This window comes from Rhea pennata, chromosome Z (assembly GCF_028389875.1).
Source record: "Rhea pennata isolate bPtePen1 chromosome Z, bPtePen1.pri, whole genome shotgun sequence".
NCBI lineage: Eukaryota > Metazoa > Chordata > Aves > Rheiformes > Rheidae > Rhea > Rhea pennata.
The window spans coordinates 81,880,761-81,893,789 of NC_084702.1; the positions used below are offsets into that span (position 1 = coordinate 81,880,761).

At 42.6% G+C, this 13,029-nt stretch overlaps 1 protein-coding gene across 2 annotated transcripts in view; it reads left to right on the top strand.

The window, feature by feature from the left end:
* NEDD4L (NEDD4 like E3 ubiquitin protein ligase) overlaps window positions 1–13,029 on the top strand; it is a 190,995-nt gene that overhangs the window by 74,166 nt on the left and 103,800 nt on the right. For both annotated transcript variants that reach the window (XM_062600395.1, XM_062600393.1), the window contains exons 3-4: window positions 7,027–7,108; window positions 11,108–11,146. In XM_062600395.1, the coding sequence (XP_062456379.1) occupies window positions 7,027–7,108; window positions 11,108–11,146 (121 nt within the window). The remainder of the gene's footprint in view (window positions 1–7,026; window positions 7,109–11,107; window positions 11,147–13,029) is intronic.

The window sequence follows — 13,029 nt, forward strand, 5'->3', positions numbered from 1 at the left end:
TGGTCCTGGTGCCAACACGGGAAGCGAAGAGGACTTTCTGGGCTCGTTGCTTGTGAAGAAAGAGGGGGGGAAGCCTCTGTTGTAATGAGTCTTCCCCTTTCAGTGTTTCAGGTTGGAGGATAGCTTGCTGTCCTCTGTTAAAGTGCTTTTCACTGTGAGCTAGAAGAACACCTTTAATGGTTCCCGTTGGGTTGAATTAATTAATTTTTGCAATGGCAACATCCATATACTAATTGTTCTCCCACTACAAATTGCTGATAGTATTGGCTGAACAGCTTTGGTTTTGCTGTTGCTGCCCGGACAGACCGCTCCTGGACACTCTCTTTAAAGCTTTTCCCTCAGTGTGACTGAGGAAACAGTGGTCTTTCCAACTTCAGAGGTACACGGAGGCGGCAAATCTGGAAATTGGAAGTGCCCTTTGAAGTCTGAAGAGTGGCGATATGGTTTCCGCTACTTCATTTACTTGAAAATAGATTTCCAATTTCTAGTCCTCTCTCAATACGTAGATATATATATATATATAGAGAGAGAAGATTTTTGTGAGGGTTCAGGTTTCTTTGTACCTAGTTGGAAGTAAGGGGTGTAATGGTAAGGTGTGGTGTTATGCAATAAAAGGTATGTATAAATACATTAAAATAAAATAATACAATTTTTATCCAGTGTAATGCCTCCTCTTCAGGAGTTTCCTGCCACAAAATGGTGAGAGAGGATATGCCTGATCAGAGGCTGCAGGTTGGCACCGGATAGATGCGGTCCCTGAGTGTAACTGCTACTTCTCAGCGTGTTTGCTTGAAATTACTTTGTTCTTTAGACATCTGTGCAGCTGCGATTAGTCAGGTGACAGAAAGGTAATAGAGCTGAAATGTTTGGAATTTAAAATAGTTTCCTATCCCCCATTTTAAACAGTTACTTAAATAAAATATTTTTGCATGAATGTGGTGTTAAGCACCTCAGTCTGGCTGAGCTAACGTGTAAAACTACCATTTACATAAAGAGGCAGCCGCCAACATGAAAAGCGGTTGTGTTGTGTAAAGAAAATCCTGAGAGTTGGGGACGGGTGTTGCTTCTCCCCCACGGCTTTGGTGGGACGGCGTTGCGCGGTCCGCGCGGCGTAGGAGCGTGCCGCCTCGCGGTTAGTGTCCATCTCGCAGCTTTCCAGCCCAGTGCTTTCCCCCAGTTACTGCATTTCAGGTGAGCTGCAGTCACTCTTCCCTAGTACTGTGCTAAGCAAGGATAATTTCAGGAAAAAGGTGTAATTTCATGTTAATTCACTTTAATCTCTCTATAAAGGCATAATTTTCTTCACAAGTAGGGAAACAAATTGGTTATGTGTAAAGACTACTACATTTGTTTGTATGTGTATATTTTCAATACCTATTTGTCCCATAGTTCTGGCTGATTGTTTGTTAAAGAATACTCCGTCGATCCTCAGAAAAATAGGTTTTTCCCTTTAGAGGAACAATTGCTCCACAGCCACTATAAACCCTTCAGTTAGGGAATAGTTCTTGTCCTGCAGCACTGAAAGCCTCGCAGTTAAGACTTCTGTAGGAAATGTTGGCAATCTTCATTTCTTCTGGATTAGGTTTTCATTACAAGCCCTACTTTTAAGAAAATCTAATTTCTTCATCAGCCTTATTTTATGGTTAGAAACAACAGTGGAAATCTTCATTATTACAGCTGTGTTTGTTGCAAGCTTTATTATGTAATAAGGACTGTGTTGGAAGCAGGGAAGGATTCAGTAACTCTTATTCTGATTTTCTCCATGCATATCCAGGATTTCTGCAACCAGTTCCTCTGATGCAGTATTTGCCCAGTATTAAGATTAAATTGGTGTCAGTCCATCATGCTGTAGTGTTGGCTTTCCAGCAGGTTTTTTTCCAGGAACTGTGGTGCTGGTCATTTATTTTGACAGAAATCTGTTAAAGGGTGCAAAGTTTTCGGGGGTGAACAAGCTACGAAGATTTGCTGGCCTGAAGCACAGCGTTTGGACTGAATTGCACTCATTCTTTGATGGTTTCTTTCAAGCACGCGTGCATCTGTGTTGTTCTGTAACTGTATGAACGGAGAAAAGGGGAAGCGTGAGCAATTATTTTAAAGATCAGTTTTAAATGATATGATTAGACTACTACTAGCTATTTCGAGTGATCTAAATTAGCCAGTGAGATTAGTTAGTTCTCAGCTTTTCTCTAAACTTTATTTTTACACAAGTGGCTTTAAGTATTCCCTGTTCAGCACCTGGAAAATGTTTTTCAATAAATCTTTATAATCCAGAGTAGATGATAATGTTTAATAATGAAGAGCAAAGGAGAAGAATGTGTGCTATGTAAGTAAGGGACCCAGATTATGCCTTGTTTTTATTTTAATACAAATTTTGGTTGGTTTATAATCTATTGTATAAACGAGTCATCTTTGTAGGAAATGTTGTGGACTAGGGAAACGTATTGGAAATAAAGAGAGGGAAGAGAAACAAGAATGGTCTATGAAAGGAGTTACATGATGATGTTTGCTTCCAGACACAGGGTGACTTTGCTGGGTGCGATAGTGTGGGAGTTCCTTTCTAGCCTGACATTGCCCTGAAAAGAAGGAGGGGGAATAGGAGTTTGGGAAGGATTACGGTTAGAAAACTGAGTGACATTAGGTGGTGAAAGACCAATGTAAGAGAAGGAGCACAGAGGCAGCACAATCTATGTATATGGTGTATGAGGATTTTTTTTCTTTATTGCTGAGTTTTTTTGGGAAAAAGAGTGAATCAGTAAAACTGTAAATTCCAGAAGAGTGGAAGAATCAATGTTCATTAAGAGGAGATATTTTAGAGCTTTGTTTGTGGTGACATGTGCAAAAGTAATTTACACTGAAAGAAAAGTGAGGTTTGATGGAGGTCTTGGTCTTTGCTTTTGTCTCCATTTCTCACTCCTCAACTTTTTTGGCAGATAGTTCTGCCAAACTATCTAATGTGTGATTAAATTTGTATTATCCTCTCTTGTGATTCTCAGGTGACTAATATGTTTATTCATTTCAGATGAGAAAAGGTAGACATATGCTGCTAGCGGTTATAGAATTGATGCAAGTAATGTCTGAAAAGATAGGCTCGCAGAATAGTTGAGGTTGGCAAGCACCTCTGGAGATCATCTAGTCCAAGCCTTTGCTCAAATTTGGGTGAAGTAAAGCAGGTTGCTTGTATTTCAATTTGTGTCCTTTGCTTTCCCATCACAGGATAGTACTGGGAAGGGGTTGGCTCCATCTCCCTTGCTGCCCTCATGAAGCATTTATGCACTGATTAGACTGCCTCTGAGCCACCTTTTCTCCAGGCTGAACAGTCCCAGTGCTCTGGCCTTCTCCTTGTCTGAGAAATGCTCCAGTCCCTTAACGTATTTGTGACCCTTCCCTGGACTTAGTCCAGTATGTCCATATCTCTTTTGTACTGGGAGCCCAGCACTGGACACAGCCCTTCAGATATGGCCTCATAATGCAGAGCAAAGAGCAAGGATCACTTCCCTCAACCTCCTGACTGCTGTCCTTCACAGGTTTGAAAATGGCTTTCAGGAGGATATTTCCAGGGATCAAGGTGAGGTTGACCAGCCTGTAGTTCCCCGGATCCCCCTCCTTGAAGATAGGAGTGGTGTTTGCTTTCTTCCAGTCATCAGGAACTTCCCTTGATCACCATGATCTTTTGAAGATACTGGAGAGCGGCCTTGCAGCGACATCAGCCAGCGTCCTTGGCGCACACAGATGCATCCCGTAAGGGCCCGTGGAGTTGTGTGCTTGTAGAAGCCTTTCTTGTTGCTCTTCCCATCCCTCATCGCCTGGACTTGAATCTGGGCTTTGGCCTTCCTAAGGTTTCACTTACAGTGAAACTATGTACTCAAACAGGTATTGATGACTGTAAGGAATGGTGATTTTCCAAAGCTAAAGAAGAAAACATGTTTATAAAGGCTTGTAGCAATGTTCACTAACCTTACACATTAGAAATTTTTTCGTTCTATGCTTTCAAGTGCATCTTTGTGATAAAGAGTGTGAAAGCATTTGGTATTGATATTACAGTCTGTTTATGCTTTTTTTTTTCCTCCAAAATTACTGGAACTTGAAATTCAGTTGCACAGCTAAGGAGATAATTTGAAGTTACTTTAAAGCATAGTTTCAAATTGGTTTTTTAAATATATTCAATAAGCAGGCTACTTAGTAAATGCAAGAATATTAACATGTTGTTATTTTAGAACCTGTGGGAGTAACAAGCCTAGAGCTCAGATCTGATCTTCCCAATTTCTCTCTTTTTCTATTCTCTATTACTTAAGTCTCATTTCTCTTGTGATTACTAAGCTCTTTTGGTTGACCATTAATGCAGCAGAAATGCAAGCTCTTTGTAAAGTATATGGTGGTGTCTGTCTTTTGGGGGTCAGATGACTTTGCTCTCTAGGACTAGTCACGCTTTTCCTTATATTCTCTTGTCTTCTGGTTTGAGGGCTCATCTGCTGCACTTTAATTTTCACATGCATCTGGTTTCTGAAGTAGGTAATTGAGCTCTTGGGGAAAAAAGTTGCTCCTGGGGTTCAAGAAGCCTTTTCACGCTGTGTTTGCAATACTTCTATGTGCTCTTCAGCCCAACAGGCTGAGGCTGACCTGTGAGTACAGCCCATTCTACACACAGAACAGGTTTACTTCTCTGGTTTGGTTATTTTATGACCAAGATCAGAATTAGGTTTTGGATTTTTAATGCACGTAGCCTTGCATCACGCCCCTTTCAGCTATCTCCCCTTTCTCTGGCTCAGAGACAGTGATCTGAAATGTAGAAATCCAGTCCATGTTGCAGAGTTTCAAGCAGTAAAAGTTAGGTATTTTGAAGAAATGGTGTTAACTCCCTTCTAAGCTGGGAAACGTGATTTGTTTTGATGAATGTTTGGTTTCTACTGCTGATTTTCATAGGGCATTTTGTGAGTAAATATTAGGGAGCATAGTGCCTTAAACAATTCACAGAGCAATATTAGCATTTTAAAAAATCAATATAATGCTTTGTTTTCATGTAAACCTTGCTTAATTCTGAATTTAATTCAGTTTAAGTAGATGCATTTATATGCATCTACTGATGTAATTAATAATCAGCTCAACATGATGTCCTGTTTATTCTTACTTTCCTTTCACCCTGCTGTGATGTTTCATTTACTTGGAAAATAAAATATCTAGTATGATAAACACTCAAATACTGATTACTGTTTAGTGATACACTCACATAATTGTTTTTTGAAATTTTGAAAGTGTTGGAGAACCACAGCTGAGAGAGTCTCTGAATCTCTTTGAATTAATTGACCAATAATCTGGGTTTCTGTTACCTATCCTTCCAAAAAGCCCCAGACGGCACGCTGTCGGCTGTCGTAATCTTGCAAGGGAGCCGCCGGAGCAGTTCAGTGTTCTGCGCTTGCTCCTCCTTGCATTTCCTTTGCCTCAGGCAGCGTCTCTGCCCCCGTTCTGTTTTCTGACATTGCACCTGCATGAAGCTATTCTGCCTCTGCAGGATGTTTTCACCTACCTGGGTCCTTTTAGTCTGCTAATTTGTATTCCATATAAGAAAGGTCCCAGTTGAATATACTGTTTGAGCACTGTGGAGATTGCAGTAGTGTACTACAGGTTGCTGCAGCACCTAAGGTTCCCTTCTCCAGGTTTTGTGGAGTTTTTTCCTGTTTGGACCTCACAACACGTGTGTAAGACTCCTCTGATGGGCCCTGGGCAGAGTTACTACCTCTGAGCTAGCAGACTGTCACCTCACGTTGGTGTCATGGAGTCTTACTTGTTGGAGAAGCAAAAGTGAACCTCAGGGTCTTCCTTGAACTCCTCCTCCCTGCAGGACATCTTCCCCTGGAGGAGGAGAAGGCATGTAGAGGGCTACGTAGCTGTGCCCAAGGGAGAAGTCGCTGCTGCCCACGACCCCTTGCTGACCGGCGCTGTCCCCCTGGCAGCGAGCAGGAGTCGGGCCCTCGTAGCTGCCGGCATAACTGCTTTAACGAGCTTCCTGCGCAGTTGCTCTTTCAGTGATGCGGGCTAGCAAAACGCTGTCAATCTCGCAAAGCTTTGCAGAAAGAAGTTAGGAAGTGGAGATTCCGGGGGCAGAAACCTGCAGCAAGGCAACAGCGCCTGGAGGTGGGCTGAGCTGAAAGCCTCCCGCAGCAGCACGGCTTGCATCTGAAAGATATCTGCCTGGGGTTTGACCTACGGAGCTGTATGGTTTTGGGAATGTGTCTACTTTTCTCTTTCTTGGAAAGAGGAAAAAAAGATTTGAGGGCCGATTCGCCCATGTTAGCTGGTTCTGGCGCTTTGGGTGAGGCTTTCCCTGTGTGTAGATAAAATCTAATGGAGATTAGCTCTAGTGTTTCTGCTGCTGCTCAGCAGAGATTGAGGTAGAGGTGGTAATACCCTTTGGCTGCAAATTTGATATTCACTCTGCTTCATTGACCTTAGAAATTGGATTTGGCTGGAGGCTGAAGTATTTTTGCAAATGATGATACCTCTGGGATCAGCCTGGCAGTAAAAAAGGCCTAAAAAGCTGAAGCAGGGTTAGTTCGCGGTGGGGTAGAGCTGCAAGCAGGGGGAGCCTGCTTGGACGCACCTCTGCCCCTTCCACCTTGGCCCGTGGGACCAGCTCGGCTTGGTTTTCTGGTTCAGCAAAGTCAGAACTGTTTTTCAGTAAAGTTACCTCACATCCCCTGACGAATCTCTTCTAAAACTCATGGCTCAGGTTTCTCTCTGATCCACGACTTAGTGGGACTGCTTCATGCGTGCAAGCGAATGGAAGTTGTATGCAGGAAGTTGTGTGCAACTTGTTCCCAGTGACAGGGGAAAACAGCAAGTTAAATTATCTGTAATTACACATACTTCAAATGTTTTGGTAGTTCATTACAGTCAGTTTCAGTAGAAATATTCTTGCTAGAAGTGTTTAGAGCTATTGTTATTTTATCCACATTAAATGACAAATTTATATCGAAATTATATGTGGCTGTGAAATCATATTCCCATTAAATGTGACATCTTCTTTTGCAGTGACCCCTATGTGAAACTTTCTTTGTATGTAGCAGATGAGAACAGAGAACTTGCTCTGGTGCAGACAAAAACTATTAAAAAGGTATGTGGATATTTTTATTTCATTGTTTTGGAAACAGTGAGAATACTGGAATGTGCTTCTATGAAGTAGTATAGCACTTACAAATTGTGTAAATGTAGAGGAACTGAATAATGCATTCTATTTTCAAACCCTAGTAAGAAGATAAGTGCTTGTGTCTGTAGTGTTGTTCATGATCTGTTGTCACTAAAATGAACAAACACTCCCCCCAGATGCTACCTACTGTTTGCTAAAGATTGGCCTACTGAATATCATGTACATCGTTCACTGTTTATTTTATCAGAGTTATGCTTTAATGAAAGACATATCTGAAATGAAGAACTAAGAAGTTTTGTTTTAATGAGCATTTATTTGACTTATAGCAAAAATGGTCATTCTTTAGAATGTTCCTTTTCAAAATTTTCTGTTTTCAAAGTGTTTCCCTAATATGGGCATTTAAAATAGGGAGCGGAATTACAAAAAATGTGCTGTAAGAAAAGCTGGAAAATGCACTGAAAATCGTCTAATTTGTAGCTAGAACAAAAGCTAAATTTTCTTTAAAAGAAAATTTGCTAGACAGAATAAGGAGAATTTTTTTTTTTTTTTAATTTGGAACACAAAACAGATACTATTCTAATCAGACCACTAACTGTGATTTATGAGAAAATTGGTGTCAAGTCCTAGACTGTCATGAAAGCTTCAAGTAGAACTTTATGTAGGACCTAGGCTGTAAGTGTTTGAATACTGGAAAAGTAAAAGTTTTTTTTAAGTTTTCATGTTTGAAAATCTCAGGTGTTAAAGCATATAGGCCCTTTTGCGATTCATAACAAAATTTTTACATTTATTGTCTCTCTAAAATACGTTCCTTACAGCCCATCTAACTTAGTTTTTATATAAAATTTTAGACATTAAACTTCTTGAGAAAAATGTTAACTTTTCTGAAAAGCAGTGCCTACTTTGTTGCTATAGTAACAACATGGACTGTGGCATTTTTGTTTCTTTAAAGAGTTTTGAGATTCATGGCCAATTCCATGCGAGTACCTGGGAAGTTTTCTTATGATATGCGTATTTCATTTTTGTGGAGTGTGTGCTTGCAGTTGTGCCATTTCCTGGGATATATGAACTCCTATTTTTGTTGAAGTCGTATTAATGGAAAATGCTTAGGCTTACATGGTCATTTCCTGGCTATTATATAATACCTTGCTATTACAGTGCTTGTACAGTTTAATTGACATGTTCTCGCTCAAGCAGGAGATTGACTTTGTGGTTGTCTTGTGGTGGAGCAGCAGTATTCATGAGAACCTGACAGTTACACAAGTGCACGTGTATCTGTGTGCTGATAAATCTTCATTACATAGTAAAGGGCTGACGAAAAGAGTAAAATGAGGGTAGGTGAAGGTTTCTTGGTAAGACTTGTGTTTTATCTGGTTTTATTTAATTTTTCTTACTGGAAAATATTATTTAGCGCATGTCTAGGATACATGCTTTTCTGTCTTTGTAAGTTTGGGCAGGGACATCTACTTTCTTCCATTCCTCTTTCATTCCAGCTCTTCCATGAGATCCCTGATTATGCTCCTGTCTGTCTCTCTGCTTTGGGGATGCACTGTGTCATTCCCCCACAGCCCGCCATAGAGGCTGTGAAAGAAATTGAAAAATTAAAAGGAGTAATGAAGGACATAGTCATTAGTGCAAGGTGAGAAATAGGTGACTTTAGCATTGGGAGAAAATGGTTCCTTGCAATGGGGAAATGGGGTTCAGAAAATCCGTCACAGGAGTACTGGAGCCAACATTACTTAGCATCTTCTTTAATGACCTGGATGATGGGACTGAAGGCACTCCCAGCAGGTTCTCAGAGGAGGTAGAACTGGGAGGAGTGACTGATGCACCGCATGGTTGTGCTGCCGTTCAGACAGACCTCAGCAGGGTGGGGAACGGGGCAGAGAGGAACCTCGTGAAGTTCATTGAGGGAAGTGCAAAGCCCTGCACTTGGGAGGGATAACCCCACGCGGCAGTGCAGGCTGAGGGCCGCCAGCTGGAGAGCAGCTTTGCAGGAAGGGACCTCCCATTTATTTTTTCCTAACTACAAGATTTGCTTTAATGCCTTGTGAGTTTTTTGAGTTGCCTACTGGAAAAGCTTCTTTTTTTCCTTTCTGTAGCAAAACAATGCATCTCCTGTTTCTGGTCTGGTGTGTATCAGACTCCTATTTATTTTTTTTAATTTCCCGCTACGAAGAGGAATTGCAGTGATGTCATGTATCCGTTCTTTCAAAAGTTATCCACTTTCCTCAATTTGACTGCACTAAACTCCTAAAACTTTACTTCACCTTTAGTTGTGATAACTTGTATCTGCATACTAATTCCTATTAGCTATTCTGCATTTATTGTAATATCAAACATAATTTTCCATACCTAAATATGTTTTATCTCCTGTTTGAGCCTCAGTGCTTAGTAGCACCACTTATTTCCTTGTTCTCTTTTAATTTATATGGTTGAAAAACCTTTGTGTTTGTTTTGATATCCTTTGGAAGAGTTAACTCAGCTTGACTCTTGGCAGTTCTTTATCTCTGTGCTACTTGTCCTTTTTTGGATGTAGGTTTTTTTGCTGATGGGACTTTTTTGTTGTTGTCTCTCTGCTAACATCCTTTATGAAGTGGTTATTCATCCATTTATTTCTGGAGTCTTTCTTCCCAAGTGTTCCTCTCCTTTGCTAGGGTTCTGGTGTTTGTACTTTCTGACTTGTTCTACCAGTTGTTGGATCTGTAAAGGTGGAAGAAACTGCTGCCAGTTGCCAGATTCTTGATATATTTACCAAAACTGTGCTGCCTAATAGATTTAAGTTTTTTCTTGAAACTAGTAGCTTTGATTAAGCAGCATGCAAAATTAATACATTATTGATGGGCAGGAGTGCCATCAAATTTATTGTAAGACCATGCTCCATTTGATAAATTATGTGTAAAGTCTCTCTTGCCAAGAACAGCAATGATTAATGAACAGAAGTACTTCAACAGTAACATTTTTTCCTTTTTTATTGCTTCACTATGTTAGTAAATGAGTCTCTGCTTCTTATAGCAAAAGAAAAAGAAAAGTAAGTGCTGTCGGCCCCCCAGCCGACAGGTTCGTTCTTTTGAGACTGCAGGTCTTAGCTGCCTGCAGCAGTTGATGTAGGCTTAGGATTTGGGATTTTTTACTGTCTTTCTCTTTTTGTGGAATTATTTACTTTTATCTTCCTCTTCCTCTGTGGGTGTCTAGAGCAGAGGCTTCCAATCTCAAAGTTTCATTTGTCGATAATCAGCTGGCTGAGCGCCGCGGGTCGGGCAGGGGCGGCTGGGCAGCGGCGCGGCATTACGCGAAGGCAGGAGCCATAAGCTTTTTTCAGACAATACGGATTAGACTTGCACAAATTTTTAATGCTTGTAGCACTAATCTCTCTTAAAAGTTTTGGGCTTTATGCTTGAGCTCTCCTCAGGTTGCTAAATAAATGCATATTTTATTCTGTGCATATTTTATTCTGATTGTTAAAACAAAGTTGTGATGCTCCATAGACTTCCGGGAGATTGGGAAAAATGTAGTACCTATGCAAAGGAACCCCTTTTTTTCTTCTTTTTAATTTACGTCAGAAACCTGTCCTTATCTGTGTAGCCCTAAAGCTGATCTTGTGTTTAAAATGTGTGCGCGAGAAGATATATATGTATATAGTTTTAGTGTATATGAACGTAGAGAATGAAATATCTTTGGGTTTTGTTATTTCTATAGGTTCTCAATTTGCCTTTTACTCACAGAACTCGATTTATACTTAGCATCTGTTTTAGAATCATCTGACTCAAATACCCTCCCACACTCCGTTTGCTCAGTAGAGAAGTTCTAAATCATTTGATGACGGTACTTTTATTTGTAGCTTTTTGCTGTGACGTGTTTTCCTCCTTTAAGAATTTTTTTAAACAATGTGAATGCACGTTTTGGTAATCGCAGAATGGCAAGCCTGAAGAGATTTTAATATGTAAAAATGTTCATTTCTTTTTACAGACACTGAATCCAAAATGGAATGAAGAATTTTATTTTAGAGTAAGTTTCCCTTTATATGCAATGAATCATTATTATAACATGTACAATTAATCATACTGTATTACATATGATTGGGAAGAAGTTTATTTTCTGATTTTGTGTTTGCATGTTTTTATAAAAAATGCACTTGTCCCAGGTAATTGCTGCCCAATTCTGTCTGCAGTGATCAAACGATCAGTAGGAATTGACACAGGGTTAATATAGACGTGGTTTGTGGCACGACTTGCTGAGACCTTACTGTGAGTTTTGGTTTCATTCATTTGAAGAATAAAAAAACGCTTTGTACTGGAACATGTATTTTTAGCAGAGCATTTTTGCTGTACTAATATAGTGGTGAATAATAAGAAATACTTGCAAACCTGAAATTTAACCTAACATGAAAAAAGTAATGAAATACAAATGTAGGGAAGGAAGATTGAAGAAGTAGTTTCTTGTGGCTTTTATCTTACTTGCTAGATAAAGTAAAGGATGTTTGTTTCTTGTATTTAATTTTTATCTTTTTAAATTTTGTTTAAAATGAAATGTCACCTATTATTTAAAACTCTTTGGTTTTAGGTGAATTTTTTTCAATTTTCATCAGAAAAAGTAGCTTTAAGAATCTGAAAATGAAGGAGGATGGATTAAAATAGTAATTATCAAAACCAGCATAATAGATTTATGGCATGGAAATAAATAGGGCAAACCCAGCTTTGTTCTTTAGTTGGTGGAAATATTTTTCCGAGGAAGAATGACTTGCTAACTCTCTGCCTGTAGCTTTTGCTGGAGGAGGTTAGGTAAAATTTCAGTAGTTTTAAAATTTGATCTTAAACAGCTGCTCGAGAACAGACGTCGCCATTGTAGGGCGTTACGAGCGGGGACCCTCTCGAAGCTGGTCTGCAGCGTTTTAGCAGTTGACTGTCTGGATAAAACGACAATTTGAATAGTTCCCACAAAAACGTATTTGTTAATACGCAGCGTTTGGAGTTTTAAGTAGAATTTTTGTCGTCAGGCGTGCACAGGGTAGCTTTTGTAGGTCTCACGACTAGTTAATGTGAATTTAAATCTCTAAAATCATCTTCATCCGATAAAATACTTTGACTCAGTAAAGTCACGGCGGGGCGCAGGGCGGCCCCCGATGCTCGGGCCGCGGCCGCCCGCCGCGGCGGGGCCGGGGCGCAGGGCGGCCCCCGATCCTCGGGCCGCGGCCGCCCGCCGCAGCAGGGCCGGGGCGCAGGGCGGCCCCCGATCCTCGGGCCGCGGCCGCCCGCCGCGGCGGGGCCGGGGCGCAGGGCGGCCCCCGATCCTCGGGCCGCGGCCGCCCGCCGCGGCGGGGCCGGGGCGCAGGGCGGCCCCCGATCCTCGGGCCGCGGCCGCCCGCCGCAGCAGGGCCGGGGCGCAGGGCGGCCCCCGATCCTCGGGCCGCGGCCGCCCGCCGCGGCGGGGCCGGGGCGCAGGGCGGCCCCCGATCCTGCGGCCGCCCGCCCGGCTCGCTTCTCGCGGCGCTGCGCCCGTCGCGCCAGCCGGCCTCTCTCGCGGTGGCCGCGTGGCCCCGGCCGCCCGCGAGGCGCTCGGGGCTCGGCCGGGCGCCGGCGCTGCGCGCCCCTCCCGTGCCGCAGCTCCTCGGCCAGCTCAGAGCCGGGGCCGTCAGAAGCAGCGCCGGGCCGGCGGCCTGGCGCAGCGGCGGCCGCGAAGCTCGCGTTGAGGGAGCTGCCTGCCCGCGTTTCGTTTGAGCCTTGCGGCTGTAAAGCCGGAAAACCCAGGCGCGCCCGGCCCGGGGCCTCCTGCGCACCGCCGTTAAGCTGGCCGCTTCTCGCGGCCCCCTCTCCGGGCGCGAAGGCGGCGCTGCCCGGGGCCCCGCTCGCCAGGCCCGTGGGCCTCGTGGCCGCGTTCGGCCCCTGGCCCGC